Source organism: Hoplias malabaricus, chromosome 13, assembly GCF_029633855.1.
Source record: "Hoplias malabaricus isolate fHopMal1 chromosome 13, fHopMal1.hap1, whole genome shotgun sequence".
In the NCBI taxonomy this organism is placed as follows: domain Eukaryota; kingdom Metazoa; phylum Chordata; class Actinopteri; order Characiformes; family Erythrinidae; genus Hoplias; species Hoplias malabaricus.
Window position 1 is genome coordinate 5,663,951 of NC_089812.1, and position 20,696 is coordinate 5,684,646.

Consider the following 20,696-nt stretch of genomic DNA (forward strand, 5'->3'; position numbering starts at 1 on the left):
CCCAAATGTAGGCTTTGGACAAAAACTCAGACCTTAAACTGAAGCAGCCGTTCGAGGCGGTTATCACCATACTCAAAGCCTGCAAAGATGGAGCAACTGACCGCATTTTCAGGTATAAACATGATTTAAACACGCTTTATGAAATCGGTGGATTATTGCATTTAACTGGAGACAAATAAGCCCTGATACTGTTTCCAGGTTTGGCTTCCAGCCCTGTCCTGTGTGTATGGGGGACCCTCATGACCCTCTGACTTTGCCTTGTGACCATATCTACTGTCTGGCCTGTATCAGGCAGTGGCTGATCCCAGGACAGATGTACTGCCCGCTCTGCATGCAGGCCGTAGATGATGACTTCCAGCTCCGGCCTTCAGAAGCAGTTCGGTATGTTTTTTTTTAATTCATTATATGCATTACATGTTTGTTATCTTTGAGATGCGTCCTACTTGACCATCTCTGTAACAGTTTAAGTTAAAGGAGTTGTATCAGTTTAAGGAGGTGACGTTGTTGTGTTTTTCGGACCGTTAGGACTCTGATCAAACGGAATACTCAGTTCAGAAAGCAGTGCAACACCTTCTTCATTGACCTGGTCACCACCGTGTGCTTCCGAGATAACTCTCCACCCAGCAGATCCATCATCCTCCACTTGCTATCGTTTCTTATGGTGAAGGCAGGATCTGTGCCAGTTTTCAGAGGTTTGAGATTGAGTGTTATTACAGAAGCTATGTGAATGTGGGCCTGAATGTTCCTGAATGTTTACTTAGTGTCTGCTTTGTCCGTTCACAAGGTCGTGACCAGCGTTTTTTGACCAAGGCTCTGTCTCCTTTTGATGACTCTGTGGACAAAAACCCCGTTGTGCGCTCTGTGGTGCTGAAATTGCTGCTGAAGTACAGGTGAAAGTGATGGCATGGATGTATTTGGTTCATTTCATACATGCTGTAAAATGAAGTGCATAATAAACCTCAGGTTATATTTAACTTCTGAAAATAGCAAGATCTGTAAATAATCACATTCTGTGATTATTTCTCTTTTTTTTTTTATACGTATGGATGAATTTGGAAACAAATGCTTGTATTTAATGTGACTCACATCAAAGAGATGTGTTCTGTCCCTGCTTCAAGTGTAGGACACCTTAGATTTTAATATTTTATTGGTAACACTTTTATTGGTACTTTTAATAGTTTATTAACTATAATTAATTAATTAATTCATTATCCAATGAATAGCGCTTATCCAATTCAGGGTCGCGGTGGGTCCAGAGCCTACCTGGAATCATTGGGCGCAAGGCAGAAATATACCCTGTAGGGGGCGCCAGTCCTTCACAGGGCAACACAGACACACACACACACACAGACACACACACACACACATATTCACTCACACCTACGGACACTTTTGAGTCGCCAATCCACCTACCAATGTGTGTTTTTGGACTGTGGGAGGAAACCGGAGCACCCGGAGGAAACCCACGCGGACACGGGGAGAACACACCAACTCCTCACAGACAGTCACCCGGAGCGGGAATCGAACCCACAACCTCCAGGTCCCTGGAGCTGTGTGACTGCGACACTACCTGCTGCGCCACCGTGCCGCCCCTTATTAACTATAAGCAGTAGTTAATTAATGATTAACAAGCAGCTAATAGTCACTAATTTAAGATGAATATATTTGTACAAACATGTTATAAATGTCTTTATACAAAGTATTGACTACTGGCCACTCAACAGATACTCAGAGTAACCACTTTAGTTTAAATGTCTTTGTAAGCCTGTAGGCATGTTCACTATTATTCACTATTATTGTAGATATCAAAGAGCACAGTTTGGTGTAGGAAGTGTTTATTATGAACTCTACGAACTCTAACCTGGTCATTGTGTATTTATTGCTGGTTCATAGTGATCACCAGGAGACTCCAGTATAATCCTACCCTGCACACGTGCTGCAAATAAGTTCATTTAATAACAACAACTACCAGTTTAGATCAGTCTGGATTTAAGTGTTTTTACCTGTTTATATTCTAGAGTCAGGGCGCCGTATAAAGACTGAGGTCTGAAACTGAATATTACAACTCTAACTATTTAGGACCTTAATAAATAAACAGTTCACCTGTTTAAATAATTTTAAAAATACATTAAATAAATGCATTGTATTTTGCACATTTATAAGCGCTTACAACGGATATGTTACTATTTAGTAAGTAAAGGTTCATTCCTTGTTAATATTTAATTAAACTGCTAGCTAAAAGTTAATTAAGAAGCCGACCTTAAAATAAAGTGTTACCAATATATATTTTGTGCCAGTGTCAACTACAGAGAGTTTGTAAATGTTTTCTACTCGTGCACACATTTTCAATATGTACTTTTCAATGTGCTTTAGTTTTGAGGATGTGAAACACTACCTTCAGCAGCATCTCACAGAAGTGGAACAGAGCATCATGCTGGAGAAGGCAGATAAAACTGAGCTGTACGCCCTTTACATAAACTGCCTGGAGGTACACTTTTCCTTTTTTCTAATTACGGTTGTTTGGGTACATGGCTAAATAAAAACATTAGTTGCGTTTCTATGAAAGTGAAAATAAATATATTTTACTCTACCATTAATCATCCTCGGGGAAAATACAGTATTAATGTGTATTATTACATTTGTCATGAATTGAGTATAGACCACATTTATGAGAGTATTTTAAACTCTTTAAACTCACCTTTGCTTGTTACTTGTCATGGTTTATTTCAGTTGTTTTCATATCGTATCTGCACCTCTGTGTTTAGGACTCTATGTTTGAGCGAACCCAGTGGCACTCTCTGGCTGAGCAGCAGGCGTGTCTGCAGGAAGAGAGTAACTTTCTGCTGGAATTCTTGCGCACTGGGACCAGAGCGACTAACACTGCAACTATAGAGCACTTGCAGCAAGTGGCCAGGATCCGTCTGTGTCTGGATATCGCAGCAAATCTACTGGTCAGACTTGCTGCAGGTAACTATTGATAAGAAAAGTGTTTTGTAGTGCTTCTACTTTACTCTGAAGACTCTGGTACTTTTGCCTTAGAATAACGTTCACATACAGCACGTCTACATCAAATAACATCTGCTTTGTGTGTTTTATTCTCTGGATTTAAGGAGGACATATTATGAAAAAATTTAAATCTCTGGGGATCTATACTGCCTTTTGGATCTTGAAACTATGCAGCCCAGTGCGTTTATTATGGGCTGCCTACGTGAGAAAACATGAGGTTAAATTGGGCATCCTGACTTTGCTCTGTGAAAAGTTCTGAGAAAAACTTGAATTCTTCATTCACAGCTCAGTGTGTGGCGCTCAGACAATGTCTTTCTAAATATTCAGATAAATCTCAAAATCCAAAGAGTGTTTCTCTAAATATTCGGACTTTATTCTGGGAATTTTTCTCTCTTTAATCTCAGAATTATTCCAACTTTTTTTTAATTGCAGAATATTTCTGACTTTATTCTTGGAATGATTTTATTCTATTAATTTATTCATTCATTCATTTCTTTGCAATGGCGTGGCCCTAGAACTGTGTTGTAATGAGTTGCTGCGGTGTTATTGCTTTTCTCAAATAACTTTATACAAGATGCTGGAATATTGCAAAGTGATGATTTGTAATATTCAACCACGAGAGCGTTAGTGAGGTCAAGAATGACACAAATCCAGTTCTGTTTGATACTCCAGTGCTTGGTATTGTGCAGAGGGAGCTTAGCATCCTGTGCCACTGTTCCAGGGCATTACTGCAGTTGTCAACAATGGGTATACCTTAATGTAGCTAAGTTACAAGATATGTGTAGATAGTTTAGGAAATTTCACAGAAAACAGTCTAAATTGTTTATGAAGGAAGAGAAACATTTAACTCCAGTTCAGACTCCAGTTTTTAGAAAATATAATTATTATCTTTTGCAGAATTAGCGTTTTGTTTTTGTTCATTTTTATCCGCTACAGAGGAGACACCAGCTGGAGTGTCTGCATTTTTGAAGAGTGTGATGGATCTTTGTCAGAAGAGTGGCAATGACTGGTACAGGGTCTACCTCATCAGGAAGATCTGCAGCCTTAATGGAGTGGAGTATGTCCAGAAACTTCTGCAGGAAGACCAGCTTAGATGGCTTTTTCCTCAGGAGGTGCTCCAAATGGTGAGTTTTTTCCCGCTCTGAAAGAAGATTCATAACATGAAAACACCTTTTCTTTAATGCCAAACAGTGAATGCCAAATAATGCCTTCTGCAGAGAGAATAGCACAAACACTACGTTCATTAACCAAATTAATACACATGCAGCATTCAGTCTGTTGTGTTCATTTAAAGGTATGTATATGTAAAATTTTGGATATCAATGCATCTCTACTACTTATCTAGTCACAGTCATTTAGTCAGATCTCCAACACACACTGAAGGTAGCCTCCTTGATGATTATACACCACCAAAGCGTCTGAAACCACCACTGAGCTTAATTCTGACCATATTGCTTTTTCATTATTTTTTAATTCCCATAGGTCATCTAAACATTAATAAAGGAACAGCAACATAGTCAAAGCAGTTGTATTTCCTTTTAAAGTTTGCATTTAAAGTTGTATAAATGTTTCAGAAGGTCAAACTTCGATACATATATTTTGCAGTATGTATCTCTGACTTTAGCGAAAACAGCTTGTCAATAAACCCACCTTTTCCACATTATTTTACACCAACCTCCAGTCAGCTGGGTGATGGAATTGTCTACCACAGGAGCTCTATGTCGCTGTGGTTCTTCATTTAACTGACATTATTTGTCCTTGTTTCTATAATGGCATCTAATGTTGTTTTTTTTTTTTTTTTTTTTTTTTTTTCCAGAATCAAAATAGCAGCCAGATTGATCAGTATCTAGTAGCTGGAGAGGAGTACAAGGCTGTACGAGATGCAGTTGCCAAGGCCATGTTAGATGCAAAAATGGAAAGAATACAAGACACCTGCAAGGTATTCCTTTACTACCAATGTGTGTAATTGATCAACTACTCCTCCTCCTCCTCCTCATTACTAGTGAATACAGCTACTTTAGGGTGCATTCAGTGTTGTAATTCCATTCCCTTAGTCCAGATCAAATGGGAAAATACTACATTGCTACATTTTAGTCCTAGTTTGGTTCGAGTTCACACAGAACTAATACACAAAAGAAACAAAACAGGTAAACACAACTAGACACATGATGTGTGTATGACTTTTCTTCATCAGCTGGGTTTTAACACTTATCGGGATCATGTGTGTTTACCTGGTGGTGGCATTACCACCTGGAAACAAAGCAAGAGGTGATAAAATCGATAAAGGATTCAAAACGGCGCCAGAAATTCCTAAACTGCACGACCAAAGCAGGTCCCTCACAGCACGGTTATTATTATATTTTGTGTCTTGAGGTCCTGTGTTTGTTTTGGTTCATACTGCGTTCACATTTAAAACGTACCACACTAAAAGGAAGCGCTTTCATTTACTCTAATCAAGCCGAAGATGACAAGTTTGAACACACACTTAATGTGCAGCCATTACACCTGCATTGACCAAGGCTTTCACTTGTGCACACATAGTCATAGTGGGTCATCTCTATAGAAAAGCAGTGTCAACTGATGCTGTGGAGCAGCCACACAAGCCTGAGATCTTCTTGCTCAGTGCCAGGTGTTTACCTCCCAGAATTTGGGCTGTGGAGCAGTAGAGCTGCTTTCTCCGAAGTGATGAAGCTCCATCTGATTGGAGACAAGTTGGAGTTGTGTTTCTGATCAAAATCATACAACATCAGGCAGGGGCTAATCCCAAGATGCACTGCCCATTCTGCGCTCAGAAGATGACTTTCAGTTCAGACCTGAGTGTGCTGAATGCAGTTGAACAGCCATCTAGAGTAAAGCGTTTTCAGGAAAGTGATGAGATAAAATTCCTAATACCCTTCCTTTTACGCTACTGCTATTAATTTATTGAACTCCCTACACATGAAATAGTACAGCACTTTATACAGGGAGCACTGCATATTATGGAGGGTTGGTCTTGCTTCTGCACGAGTTTATCGTCTCATTTATTGCTGATCTTAATAATGAATCATATATTTTGTATATTTATGTCAAATGTGGTCTATTACCCTGGTTGGCATTGGTCTTTTTTAATGAATACTGCTTGTGTTTTATGATCCATGAGGAGATGCAGTTTCATTGTTTCTGAACAGTGACAATAAAAGGCATTAAAGATAAAACACAAGGAAAGGTGATGTGCAGGTGTCTGTCAGTTCATATGACGTATGATATGATCTTAATCAGTGCTACAGTTCGTTGGGTTGTGATGTGTACAGGCTTGCAGATGTTCACCTGTGAAGAAGACCGTGTACCTGTTATTAGCTCTGTTCAGAGAAGTCACCACCTTATACAGAGCTACCAACACCAACATCCACCCTAAACCTGAGGTGAGAGCAAAGGCCACTTCCAATACTCCTCCGTTCCCATCTTCTCCTGCTTACATCAGAGGTTCTAACTGACCATCTTAATTTTTCTTAGCAATTAGCTGCACTTGAGGACTTCAACAAGAACTCTGACATCTTTGTGAATCCAGAAACCAGGGCTTTTGCCCAGGCCCTGGTCTGGAACCGGCTCGGTGCCCTTCGTGTACGTCCTGACGCCTCAGGGGCTGAGCATGCAGTGGTGGAGCTCGCTGTTCATCTGGCAGCAGTGCTTCTCTGTGCAAACCAAGCAGTGTTACAACCTCTTCTGCAGCTTGCTCTTTATCCTGCCACAATGCAGGTGCGGTTCCTTATCAAATGTCGTTGTCGTTGTGAAAAAAGCGCTGTGAAACACATGATGATGTGCTCTAATGTATGCCTTATTGTCCTGTACAGAGATCCTTTATACCCACCATGCCAGATGACATGCTCTCTGTGGCCCAGCAGGCCATGGGACCTCTGCAGTGGTATTGTGAGTACGAATTCTGTGATTTTAAAAATGTGCTGAGCATTATATACGGCTAAAGAATGTGTAGACCTGGCTTGTGATGCTATCTCAGACACCTTGTCCCTCACATTTAATAAAATGCTCCATAAGAGGTGCTGCTCACTGCCATGCCTCAGTTAAACTGTCCTTTATTTTGTGTGTGTGGTTTTTTTTTCTGTTTTCCAGTTTGTCCAAATGGTCATCCGTGCACTGTTGGTGAGGTGGGTCAGTTTAATAAATGATCTATATCTACTTATTTCTTCATTCGTTAATACACAGGTTGAGTCTAATACTAGTGTTTAATCCATTTAGTGCGGTCAGCCGATGGAGAAGAGTCGCTGTTTAGACTGCAATGCGGAGATCGGAGGCATTAACCACGCACCTGTTCATGGCTTTCAAGTCATGCAAACACAGTAAGAGCAATGGGTTTATGCTTCTCAAGGTAGTGTCAGGTTATTTTTTATAGATGCACATGTGCACATATATATGATTTACCTAACAGCTGAAATAATTCTATAGCATTAAGAATAATCAAAAATGAAGAATGGTAAAAGTTAACTGTAAGTTCGCAAAACTGAGGCAAAGATTTATAAAGATATTTGCAGCATAGCACATGAAATATTGAGTTAAACCTATACATTATGGTGCCTAGTTTACATTATTTACATTATTTAAATCTCTGTTTTATATCATGCCATGGTGTGTTCTATAGAAGGATGATGTCTTTTTGTGATTGCAGGGGAGACCGCACTCAGACGGGCCACATTCTGGGAGATCCTCATCGCAGGGACCAGCCAGACATGCAGGACACAAAGAATATATCCCCTGCTCCATTCACCCTGCTCAGGATGCTCACTCACATGGCCATGCTGCTAGGAGCCTCCAACCACCCCCAGGTACAGCAATTAAACTTTCTGATCCTGTTTTAGCAAATATCTGATTGGCATTAGGGGAATTAGAGGGGAATCTAAGGGGATGAGTGTGACTCAGTTTCTGCTTTGTGTAGATGTGTTCATCAGTGCAGTCTGTGAACATATGTACTGTATTAAAGCCTTTTTTATTATTTATTTTTTTAATTTATGACTTCCATTTTCCAGGATATCGCCCCAATCATTAAGCCCCCTATAGCAGAGCCTGGGGTGTTTTTCAAGGCCCACCTGCAGAAGGACATAGAGAAGCTGAGCAGAGCTCTAGGAAAGGGTGTAGATGACACAGTCTGCACAGGTCACTTGATGATAAGCAACCTGCTGGAGCCCCATCAGCCCAGTCAGTGTAAGAATCCCCTCCATATACACCTTTTTTAAACCAGTATTTCATTAAAACAAAAATCAAAGTCTATGCGTTTTGGGATCAGATGACAAACTAGTGTTTTTGGGTATTTGTTTTTGACAGTCCCAAATCCTGTTTACAGTAATACATCTGTATAGATGCTCTTTTGCTCCTAGGTGAGTCTAGGTTAAAATTAGCCTTGAGATTTGGCTTGCACTGTAGGCCTGAGTGTGACTCAAAAGTATCCGTAGGTGTGAGTGTTTGAGTGAATGTGTGAGTGTGTTTGTCGCCCTGTGAAGGACTGGCGCCCCCTCCAGGGTGTGTTCCCGCCTTGCGCCCAGTGATGATTATCCTGAACTGGATAAGGGTTACAGACAATGAATGAATGAATCTTTCATTGACCATTTAATCCTAAACCTAAGGGTAGTCTATCATCTTAAGATGCTCAGTGGGCCCAGCTCAATGAGATTTATATAAACCTGTATCACCCTCGTGAAAACATAATCCTCCCCTAAACCTAATAACTGCTTGTGCTGCTGCTGACAGTAACAGCTTTGTCATGTGCTTTATTTTGTTCCTACCGTGTTCTGTGTGTGTTTGTTTATACTGCCAAATGCACTCTTGATTTGTTTGATTGGTAGAATTTGAGGTGGTCTTGTTGGTATAATTTGAGGTGACCTTCCTTGTAGAATTTGAGGTGGTCTTGCTTGTAGAATTTGAGGTGGTCTTGCTGGTAGAATTTGAGGTGACCTTCCTTGTAGAATTTGAGGTGGTCTTGTTGGTATAATTTGAGGTGGTCTTGTTGGTATAATTTGAGGTGGTCTTGTTGGTATAATTTGAGGTGGTCTTGCTTGTAGAATTTGAGGTGGTCTTGTTGGTATAATTTGAGGTGACCTTCCTTGTAGAATTTGAGGTGGTCTTGTTGGTATAATTTGAGGTGGTCTTGCTTGTAGAATTTGAGGTGGTCTTGCTGGTAGAATTTGAGGTGGTCTTGCTGGTAGAATTTGAGGTGGTCTTGCTGGTATAATTTGAGGTGGTCTTGCTGGTAGAATTTGAGGTGGTTTTGTTGATAGAATTTGAGGTGGTCTTCCTTGTAGAATTTGAGGTGGTCTTGCTGGTAGAATTTGAGGTGGTCTTGCTGGTAGAATTTGAGGTGGTCTTGCTGGTAGAATTTGAGGTGGTCTTGCTGGTATAGTTTGAGGTGGTCTTGCTTGTATAATTTGGATCATTGTCCTGAGGCATAAAACAAATGTGCGTTTCTTTTTTTTGGTAGAGAGCAGAATTCATCTGTTGATTAGTTTTGAAAAAAGGTCCATGTCCTGAAGAAGCAAAGCTGCCCCAGACAATCACATTACCACCACCATGTTTGACTGTTGGAATGATGTTGTAAGCATGTCTTCCTAAATGGTTCCACCTTTGGACCCATCAGTCTACAGAATATTACCTCAGAGATCTTGGAGTCTTTGGTAAATGATGGATGTGTTCTTTGTGGATGTCAGGTTTAATATTCTTGTGTAAACCTGTAGACTGACCTTAACTAAGGCCAGCGGGGCCTGCTGTTCTTTAGATCTTTGTCTGCATTATTTTGTGTCCTCCTTGATGAGTCCACAGCTGTGCTCTTAGTGATTTCTGGGGGGACAGCCACCCTTGGGAAGGTTCACCACTTCCAGGTTTTCTCCATTTGTGGTTAATTGCTCTCACTTTGGTTCACTGGAGTTTCAGAACCTTAGAATTAGCTTTGTTACCACTCCAGTCTCGTAGATTACAATTTATTGTTTCACTTTACAATCTGTTTTCACATTACTTTAGAATGTATCTCTTTGGAACATATGCTGCTTTTGTCTACTTCCCATTAAAAGGTTCTGATTTAGGGATATTAAGATTTAACTGGACTGGCAGTAGTAATGTCTGGGTGCGGCTGGTGAAATGAAACCCAGTTGTTAATTAAATGTAGTTATGTTTGAGTTAGTGGCAAAGGGGGCAGGCGCTATAGGGCTAGGTGTGGCTTAACAGTAGTTTTCATTCATTAAATTAAATCATTTTTATGTTTACTTGTGTTATATCGGTCAGTATTAAAGTTAATCTGAGGACCTTAAACTAGAACACATTGGGAAGGGGAAAATCTTTTTTACAGCACTTGTGACCTCTCAGTATTTAATTGCAGACCTGTAGTTAGCTCCAGCTGGTAACTTCCTGGCTACATCTTTTTAAACGACACACTAACAAGCGACTGTACGCTAATAGCTTCCACATGTTAAGCAAATTGAGACTGCTCAACTTTTTCAAGTCAGTGAGTGAGATCCAAAGCCACATCTGTGTAAAAGTGTTGTCAGAGTTACTCATGCGGAGGTGTAGGTTAATTGAGGATAGGCAACAACATTATTGATTCACATTCAAGGAGCACATCATTGAAATTCCTCGAGTCGTTTTCTGTGAAATACTTGAGTTTTGCTCTTCGTCCGAACAGGGCCTGCACATGATCACCTGCTTACAACTAAAGATGCCAGGAATAACTGGGAGGTGGCCGTAAACACTGGCATTATCACCCAACAGCTGAAGGTAATTGGTTAAGTCTTAATTGGTTGTTTTCTTATCTTATACGTTATGACTCCCTATGACGTGTGCTTAAATTGAATAAGAACACATTAGTCCTGATTGATGAATAATGGGTTTTTATTGTTGTAATTTCTTGTATTTTCCTGAACTGATGACAGCGCCCCCTAATGGCCGTCAGTCAGTGACAGATGCTGTAAATAACGTGTACTGAGTTATTGAAACATTTTATATTGCGATTATATATTAATATCGAATTGTCCAGCCCCATCTTTCAGACATGCTCCATTTTGTTACATAAAATGTCTACCGTGTCCCTTGTGTGTCTTATTCTTTGCAGACTTTGGACCGGCAGTTGGCGAAGGTGAATGCCTTCATCAGAGAAGATGACAGAGTGTCGTCCAATCCAGTGATGAAGCTGACGTTTGGGGAGCCACAGCTTTTCCTGAGCTCACTGCCCCGGGACTCTCTTATTCACGGCTCCGGCGTGTGGAGCTGCAGAGAGCGACTTTCTCTGCTCAGTCTGGCTCACATTGTGGAGCAAAACGATGGCAAGGACACACTGCCTGTACTCTGGAAATTCCTACAGAGGGTAATACAGATCATAAATAATTATATTCTGGCTTAGATCTCAGTGAATGGTATCAGTTGTAATTGACAGCCCTGTAATGTACCAACGAACCTTTCTTTGGAGAAACAGTCTAGGTTAATACTCCAGTAATAAACTCATAATAAATAGGCAGGGGGCTAGAGTGCAGAATCTGTGAATATACACTCGGTCCCGGAGTCTTCAGAAAATATACTTTAGCCTCTAACCAAAAGAAAGAAAAGTGTGATTAAAGTGTACACTTTCAGCTTTAATCAAAGTGGTTTAACTAAAATATTGCATTAACACTTTAGAATTTACAACAGTTTTTGAACATGTTCCCTTCCTTTTCAAACATAATTGGATTATTGACTAATAATCAGTTTCATGTGTGGCTTGATAAGTTTGTACAGGTTTAGTATAAATATATGGTCTGTATGGACTAGTGTTTATGAATCCGTAAACGTCTTATGCTTCAATAAAGTTAGAACCACTTTCAGTATATGATCTCGTTTTAAAACTAGTCGAGTTTCTACCATGTGTTTTGGGAAATGTAAAGCACTTGCTGCTATGACCATATAGCTTTTTGTGTTATTGAACGATCAATAATCATATTTAATAATTAATTACATGCACAACATTAGCACGTTTGAGCACAACAGAATTGAGTAAATAAATGGGTGTTGTGCTTTAGGAGGCAGAGTTGAGGATGGTGAAGTTTCTCCCAGACATCCTAACTCTTCAGAAAGACCTGGTCAAGAGGTTCCAGAATGTGATTGATATTCCCTACAACACCATTGACGAGTTCCTCAGGAGCCAGAAAGCAGGTACTGCTGAATTTATTTATTTAACATGTACATGTTTAAAAATAGGACCAGACCCATTATTCTTTCCATAATGTAACTTTCCCTTCAGGCTCAATGATGGCTTCATACGAGAAACTGATCAAGATCTTCCTTTCCACATGGAACCAACTTAGAGTGTCACTGGCCACCAATGGTACGCCTCACCTCATACATTCAATGAAAAAACTTGTTTTCTGTATTAAACAAACAGTAGCCTTTTATTTTCACTTACAATTACTTCTCGAGTGAAGTGGAAGGTAGATTGGTTTCTGTTTTGACTCACAGGAGAGATCAAGCTCCCTGGAGAGTACTGCCAGGAAGATCTGGACCTCAGTGCTGATCTTCAGCTGCTACTGCCACGGAGACAGGGACTGGGTCTCTGCTCCACCGCTCTAGTCAGCTACCTCATTGCGCTGCACAACGAGATGGTTTACACAGTGGACAAGCACACGGGAGAGGAGACTAGGTAAAGAGTCACGTTTTTTAACTAATGCTAGTTGGAGACGTTAGGTGGTTTTCTCTTTTGATGGGGTCTGGGTAGGGCAGGGGGTCTAAATTCCAGTTGGGAAAGTGGGGTAGTGGTGAGCGCAGGACCATATACAACTCTTGTCTTCTTTTCAAATATAGTTACACAGTGAGCCCCGCAGACCTGACCGAGCTTCATGTGATTCGGTATGAGGTGGAGAGAGACCTGCTGCCCCTAGTGCTGTCCAACTGCCAGTACAGCATGGAGTGTGGCAGAGAGACTTTGTCGGAGTACGACCTGCCCAAGATCCAGCAGCAAGTCCTTACCCGGTTCCTACAGGGCAAACCCCTCATCACAATCAATGTGAGTCTCCAGACAGATCAGGATCCTACTTTTACTTGTGTGTGTGTGTGTGTGTGTTTAGGGGGTTAATTGTATGAAAATGCTAAAAGACTGTTTGTTTTTCTTCACAGGGCATTCCAACTCTAGTGAACAGACAAGACAGAAATTATGAGAATATTTTCAAAGATGTGAATGCGAAGATCCCACAGGTAAGAGACGATGAGCCGTGGGTGTCATGGTTTGTCGGAATATTGTGTGGGCTACTGATCGAGAGACATCTCGACAAAGTTCTGCATCCATATACGTGTGATGTTTTTGTAGCGTGACCTTGCTTTTGTGACCTTTGTTTATTGTGTGGTGTTATGGCTGTCGGAGCTGATGCAGTAAAACATCGATAGAGACAGAGAGTGAGAAACAGAGAGGGACAGACAGAGACAGTCAGAGAGCGAGAAACAGAGAACGAGAAACAGAGAGAGAGAGTGAGAGAAACAGAGAGACAGACAGTCAGAGAGCAAGAAACAGACAGACGGAGAGAAACAGACAGCGAGAAACACGGAGAGAGAAACAGAGAGACAGACAGAGCGAGAAACAGAGAGAGACAGAGAGCGACAAACGGAGACAGACAGAGAGAGAGTGAGAGAAACAGAGAGAGACAGACAGAGACAGTCAGAGTGAGAGAAACAGAGACAGACAGACAATGAGAGAGAAACAGAGAGACAGAAACATAGACAGAAAGAGAGAGAGACGGTAAGAGTGAGAGTTAGTTATGAGGTTTAATCCATCTTTCCATGAATATATTACAGAACGTTGAGGCCAACTTGGAAAAATGTTTAAATTTCGTTAAAAATAATACTGTTATAGTTTCCAGATTAATCTCATGCGTTAACGTTGGACAGCACTAGTTAACACACGTTGTGTGAACACATTAGGTATATTTACACCAGACAGTTTGCTTGGGAGATCTGTGAATCAGTCACTGAGGAATAAATTAACAAACTCTGAAAACAGGACAAAAATAATATGTTTGTAAAATAATATGATGAAAATGAACAAGCTTCTGCCTGTTACAGGAGCCACTCTCCTCCCTGAATCAGTCCACACTGGCTCAGGAGCTTCAGTCTTATAATGATGTGTGTGAGGCCCTGTCCACTGTGGAGCTAGCCCTGGGCTTCCTGGCCATGACCGGAGGAGACGCACAAATGCAGCTGTGCAGTTACCTCAAGGAAGTACTGCAGATGGCTGAAGATACAGCTCCACACATCTTTAAGGTTCTTCATAATGATTCCACTCTTTCTTTTATTTATATATATGTGTGTGTGTGTGTGTGTGTGTATAATTGTGTCCAGTCAAACTGATTTATATAAATATCGTGTGTATAAATGTGTCCTGTGCTCTGACTGCAGGCTTTGAGCAGGTGCACTCTGAAACATTGTTTGGCTCTTTGGCAACTCCTCAGCTCCCTCAAATCTGAGACCATGCTTCGCCTAAAGAGGGTACAGCACTGTACTCATTTGTGATGAACATTACATTTAACATATTTAGTGTTTGCTGAAGTACTTCAGAATCCATTCTATTTATAAACTGTATAGTTTTTAATGGGCATTTTTTCATATTTGTTTAGGACCCATTTTTAGGAATAAGTAGGGAGTATAAGCAACCTCTGGGAGAGGAGGAGAAGAAACTGCTGACTGGCTACTTCACAAAAACCAATGCAGACTCCTTCCTGCTGGAAATGCATGAGTTCCTGTTGCTTGTTTTGAAGAGCCCCAATGCAACAGACACCTACAAACCCAACTGGAGGTGAGACTGGACACTTTTAGGTCTGATAATATAGGTCATAGAGGTGGCACCGTAGCACAGCAGGTAGTGTCACAGTCCAGGGACCTGTCTGAGGAGTGTGGTGTGTTCTTCCTGTGTCTGCGTGGGTTTCCTCCCGGTGACTGTCTGTGAGGAGTGTGGTGTGTTCTTCCTGTGTCTGCGTGGGTTTCCTCTGGGTGACTGTCTGTGAGGAGTGTGGTGTGTTCTTCCTGTGTCTGCGTGGGTTTCCTCCCGGTGACTGTCTGTGAGGAGTGTGGTGTGTTCTTCCTGTGTCTGCGTGGGTTTCCTCCCGGTGACTGTCTGTGAGGAGTGTGGTGTGTTCTTCCTGTGTCTGTGTGGGTTTCCTCTGGGTGACTGTCTGTGAGGAGTGTGGTGTGTTCTCTCTGTATCTGCGTGGGTTTCCTCCGGGTGACTGTCTGTGAGGAGTGTGGTGTGTTCTCCCTGTGTCTGCGTGGGTTTCCTCCGAGTGACTGTCTGTGAGAAGTGTAGTGTGTTCTCTCTGTATCTGCGTGGGTTTCCTCCGGGTGACTGTCTGTGAGGAGTGTGGTGTGTTCTTCCTGTGTCTGCGTGGGTTTCCTCCCGGTGACTGTCTGTGAGGAGTGTGGTGTGTTCTTCCTGTGTCTGTGTGGGTTTCCTCTGGGTGGCTGTCTGTGAGGAGTGTGGTGTGTTCTCTCTATATCTGCGTGGGTTTCCTCCGGGTGACTGTCTGTGAGGAGTGTGGTGTGTTCTCCCTGTGTCTGCGTGGGTTTCCTCCGGGTGACTGTCTGTGAGGAGTGTGGTGTGTTCTTCCTGTGTCTGCGTGGGTTTCCTCCCGGTGACTGTCTGTGAGGAGTGTGGTGTGTTCTTCCTGTGTCTGTGTGGGTTTCCTCTGGGTGACTGTCTGTGAGGAGTGTGGTGTGTTCTCTCTATATCTGCGTGGGTTTCCTCCGGGTGACTGTCTGTGAGGAGTGTGGTGTGTTCTCCCTGTGTCTGCGTGGGTTTCCTCCGGGTGACAGTCTGTGAGGAGTGTGGTGTATTCTCCCTGTGTCTGTGTGGGTTTCCTCCGGGTGCTCCGGTTTCCTCCCACGCTCCAAAAACACATGTTGGTAGGTGGACTGACGCCCCCTCCAGGGTGTGTTCCCGCTTTACGCCCAGTGATTTTGGGTAGGCTCCAGACCCACTGCCGCCCTGTATAATCTTAAATGTATATTCAAGACAAATACAATTTCAATTTAAGTACAGCACAGACAGTTTTCTAAATAAATCCTTAAAACTTGAAATATTCTGGCAATTATAAAAAGTAATTCTACAAAAGAAGAAAAATCTGTTTTTAAATATTAAATATCAAAAAATATCAGATTTTAGAGATCCCTTAAACATGGAAGAATTTTAAAAAGAATGTATTTTCAATCTAATTTGTTTTAACCTGGTTCCCTTTCATTAGTGTGAGAGACACGGTAGTGTCCTACATGGAGCGGAAAGACCTGGACGTCCCTCTGGATGTGGAGGAGTTCTTTCCTGGAGAGATCCTCGTAGCCCAGTACATCGAGGCCTGGAAGTTCTGCATGGTTCTGAAACAAGAGCGAAATCAAAGATAGCTTGTATTTTCCAATTCCTTCTCCCATCTCACACGAGGGCGCCGGCTCCGACTGGAAGTAGTACAATTCATGTTTACAATCATCAATCCTACGTGTGGTTTCCTTGATGCCTTTTTTAAAAGTGCCACTGAGGTACAGTTTGAAGTGCAATACATTGGTCAACACAGTGTTTCAAATGCTGCAACATTATGTGCAAATGTATGAAAAATATATAGAAATAAGAGCCATAATTTGAACAAGATCAATGCACCTCTTTAGGCAGACGAGCAAAATGTTTTTAAATGTGTTTCTTTTCCATTCGCTTCTTCAGTCTGGGATTAAATTGCTGACGTGTTTAGACTTTCTGGCTGGGATTTGCTCAATAGAGACATCTGCTGATAATAAAATGCTGTAATATCAGTTTAAACTGGACTCAGGGTAACGGAAACATACCGTAACATAACGTTGGGCTCAATTCAGGCTGAAATTGGAACACTGAGACCAGACTAAAACTTAATCATTGTTAGTGAGAGGTACAGAGAGGATTTAAGATTGTGGTGTTTGTGTTTACCACTGACAATAACGTTGCCTTACACTGAACCCTTGTTCTTTCTTTCCATATACAATCTATCTGTTCTTAAGGACCAATCTGTTGAACTATTTCTTAATTAAAGCAATTTGCATATGTTCAAAAGTGTATTGTGTTTTCCTTTGTACACGTAGCTGCTTTGGGAGAGATTTTAATCAATGTGTAATCTGTAACAACCAGAAGCACCTTGGTTTCAAAATATTTCACTGTGTGCCTTGGGCCCAGGCTCACTTTAAAAAGCAGTGGTCCTTTTTATATTCATTTATTTTCATCAGATTCACAGCAAACAGCATACTACAGTAAACTGGATATTGATTAAATACATAAAAAGAAACTCCTATAAATGACACCTATAAAACTCCTATAATTTTTTTCTTTTTTTAAAATGGAAGAATGAACATATTTTAATATTACATAGTACAGTTGTGCAATTAAATTAAAAATAATAATTGCATATTCACAAAACATTTATATTAAGGTTTTGTGTTATAATAGATGATCCAGAATGCTGCAGCACGCCTAAGAGCACGTGTCACGCCTCTATTAGTTGAGCTGCATTGGCTAACCTTAGCTGCTCGCATCAAATTTAAATCACTAATGATGGCCTTCAGAGTATTCACTGGTTCTGCTCCCATCTTCCTCAATAGACTCTTAAAACCATACGTTAGCGCCCGCCCTCTCCGTTCCTCAAAGGAGCGCCAACGAACACGACCAACCCCCCCGTACAGGTCAGTCGAGGCTATTCTCATCTCTGGTACCACGCTGGTGCAACGAGCTTCCAAGCACCATCAGAGCAACAGAAACCCTCTCCGCATTCAGGAAATCCTTGAGAACCCAGCTCTTCCGAGAGTATCTCTTGCACTGACAGTCTTTCTTTAATGCACTTAGTACTTCCTGGAATATTGCACTCAATGTAAGGTAATTTGTATAAATTGCGCTGTAGTTTGAATGTTAGATCCTCTTTTGTAAGTCGCTTTGGATAAAAGCGTCTGCCAAATGCATAAATGTAAATAAGTATTATAAAAGTATTATTGGAGTGGGGAGAAGGCTGTGTAAAGTTACACACGTTTGAATCAATTTGCTTAAATCCAACCTGCTTTTTACAGGCTGCATGTTCATTCAGTCAGTGTAGTACCTCCTCATATGGAGAGAGATTAGTCTCAAAATACTTTACAAATGCGTAAGTGTTAATCCACAAATAAAACATAAAAGTGAATTTTATCGTGAATTTTCAATAACACGTTTTCACTGTTATTATTCAAAGTTAATAAATTCAGATAGAAAAAATTCAAACAATATATTTCGAAGCTGCTCAAATTCGGTAGACGACATTCAGACACCACAATACGAGTTACAAAACACTCAGATACACATCCGGGTCACCAAGGCTGAGCAATCGATTCATGAGGATTTTCTCTTTCACCTTAAATGGTGCACTAGTTGCATTCTGTCGCCGCCATTTTGAGACACTGAAAATACAGAGATAATATCCGCGGAAGGAAGCTAAACGTGTAGTTTTTTCGTATTTCGCCATCTAGCGGTCATCTAAGTCTAATGAGACAGATTTGCTTCAATACAGATTCTACATTTTACAAATAAATTTTAAATTTGAGACTTTGACTTTACAAATATTTGCAATGTAAATTTAAACAAATGTATTTATTTTGCATAAAATTGTGATATATCTATGAAAACCAATAACGTGTTTATGAATGTAACTGTATTTGTACAAACTGCAGACTGTGAGACACAGATTGCAGATGAATGTGTTAATTTGTGAACAGTGAAACATATTAGTGACTTGTGTTTTATTTGTGGATTAACATTTACGCATTTGTAAAGTATTTTGAGACTAATTTCTCTCCATATCCTCAGGCCTGGGGACTAATGTTTGAGAGAATAGGGAACTGCAACACACCTTTTCGCCGCTTGATGGCGCTATGAGCCGCAGTCTTGACAACCACAGGCAGTGCATCAGCGGCTGAACCGACTCTTCAGAACTGTTCGGTTCAGTGAACCGAATGACCACGTTGAACCAGTCATTGATTCAGGACAAGTTTTTTTTGTAATAAAATAGAGACAAGTTGTTAAGAAAAGATGACATGTACAATTCAAGGTTTTTATACACACACAGTCAAACACACACACACACACACGTTTATAGCAGAAAGGGGAAAATGTGGGAGACTTTCCTCACTCCTTACTGACACAGGAAAAAAAAAAAATAGAGCATATCATTGGGGATCTAATGTCTGATTATTAACATGAAGTGTCTACAGAAATATAACATTAGCCTATAAAACTTGTCATATCCAGATTGTCTTAGAGATATTAGCTAAAGGCTGAACAATGTCATGGCCCTCAAGCTAAACTACCGTTCATTGTTACTGCATCGTCAAATGACATTGGGACAGTGTGGCGACACCTTGTTCCATTTGGCCCTGGAGTTCATTAGCCCTGCTGCCAGGGCACATGTGACACACTCTTTCACAATGAGGCATCAGGGGTGTGCTACAGAAACAAACGGCCTGGCCCTGAGGGAGCAAGCCTCAGTGAACAAGCTCAATCTACCTTCCTTCCACATAACTGAGCTCTTCAGACACAGTCTAAAGCACACAAAGGATGGAAAACAACAAACGAGCGACTCCCGCAACTGTCTCTGTGCTTCTGATTGAGGGAAACTGAGGTAGTAAAGGCACAACATAGAAGGGTTTCACCCTCCATTAAATCCATGCATGCTCTATAAAATACAGCAAACATGCTGACATGGAGAAAACAAAAGCTGCAGGTTGCCAAATCTGAGACAGAAATTCTGATATAGTAATCTAGGATCCCTTAGGTATCCCTCAGATATTCTATAAAAACAATGTCCAATTTTAATTCAGTATACTTTTTATAAAGTTCAGAGAATGTTTCTTTAACACTGGAAAAAGTTCAGTTGTTTGTACGCAGCCCTGTCTCAGTAAATAGGGAAACAAACTAAGTGTCTCTGTCCGAACTGGCTCAGGCTTTCCTTTTCTCTCAGCCACGGCTGAAAACTTTATCTGGAGGCATTTGGGCAGTGGAGAGATCTTCAAACATTGAAAAGCATGAAAATAGATGAGGATATTGCTCTATGCCTGCTCCATGGGCAGGTAAAATTGACTTATTTGTTCTGTTACTGTCGCATTACTTAAGGAGGAACTGACTCCAAATTTGGGAGTCTGCTAACTTCATGACATTAAACGGATACAGAAGATGCTATAAATTAAAAAGTTCAAGAATGAGATTCTGTGGGAATTCAAAAAGTGAATAAAAACTTTTTTTTAAAGTTACACTTCAGCAACAAATAAGCTACAATCACTTTCTTACTTAATAATACCATTCCACCTTAAAAGATGCAGAGCTGAACTTGCACAAACATTATGCCAAAATATTTATTTTTGCATAAACCGATAATATATCTATGAAAACCTAAAACACACAAATCATGAATGTAACTGTATTTGTACAAACTGCAGACTGTGAGACACAGACTGGGACATGTTTATTTGTGAATAATGAAACATATTTGTGACTTGTGTTTAACATTTACGCATTTGTCAAGTATTTTGAGAGTAAACTCTGTCTTTGATCTCTGTTCCCAGTGGTTATATGACGTAATGTGTGTGTGCTGTGTAATGTAGTGTAGTGAGAACACATTGACAAAGACGTGTAACAGTCTGTTGATGGCCACACAGATGGACACCACACAGAAACAACACAA

The 20,696-nt window shown here is 40.8% G+C and overlaps 1 protein-coding gene across 1 annotated transcript in view; it reads left to right on the forward strand.

Moving 5' to 3' along the window:
- Positions 1-17,240, forward strand: part of rnf213a (ring finger protein 213a) — a 48,494-nt gene extending 31,254 nt beyond the window's left edge. The window contains exons 42-67 of the mRNA XM_066642926.1: positions 12-112; positions 199-381; positions 526-692; positions 785-890; positions 2,374-2,488; positions 2,766-2,967; positions 3,943-4,130; positions 4,823-4,945; positions 6,297-6,407; positions 6,499-6,741; positions 6,837-6,912; positions 7,114-7,148; positions 7,240-7,340; positions 7,667-7,823; positions 8,025-8,199; positions 10,664-10,755; positions 11,090-11,341; positions 12,030-12,162; positions 12,251-12,334; positions 12,466-12,646; positions 12,808-13,009; positions 13,120-13,197; positions 14,059-14,256; positions 14,392-14,481; positions 14,610-14,788; positions 16,230-17,240. Coding sequence (XP_066499023.1) covers positions 12-112; positions 199-381; positions 526-692; positions 785-890; positions 2,374-2,488; positions 2,766-2,967; positions 3,943-4,130; positions 4,823-4,945; positions 6,297-6,407; positions 6,499-6,741; positions 6,837-6,912; positions 7,114-7,148; positions 7,240-7,340; positions 7,667-7,823; positions 8,025-8,199; positions 10,664-10,755; positions 11,090-11,341; positions 12,030-12,162; positions 12,251-12,334; positions 12,466-12,646; positions 12,808-13,009; positions 13,120-13,197; positions 14,059-14,256; positions 14,392-14,481; positions 14,610-14,788; positions 16,230-16,383 — 3,726 coding nt within the window. The 3' untranslated portion in view covers positions 16,384-17,240. The remainder of the gene's footprint in view (positions 1-11; positions 113-198; positions 382-525; positions 693-784; positions 891-2,373; positions 2,489-2,765; positions 2,968-3,942; positions 4,131-4,822; positions 4,946-6,296; positions 6,408-6,498; positions 6,742-6,836; positions 6,913-7,113; positions 7,149-7,239; positions 7,341-7,666; positions 7,824-8,024; positions 8,200-10,663; positions 10,756-11,089; positions 11,342-12,029; positions 12,163-12,250; positions 12,335-12,465; positions 12,647-12,807; positions 13,010-13,119; positions 13,198-14,058; positions 14,257-14,391; positions 14,482-14,609; positions 14,789-16,229) is intronic.
- Positions 17,241-20,696: the final 3,456 nt, after the last annotated feature.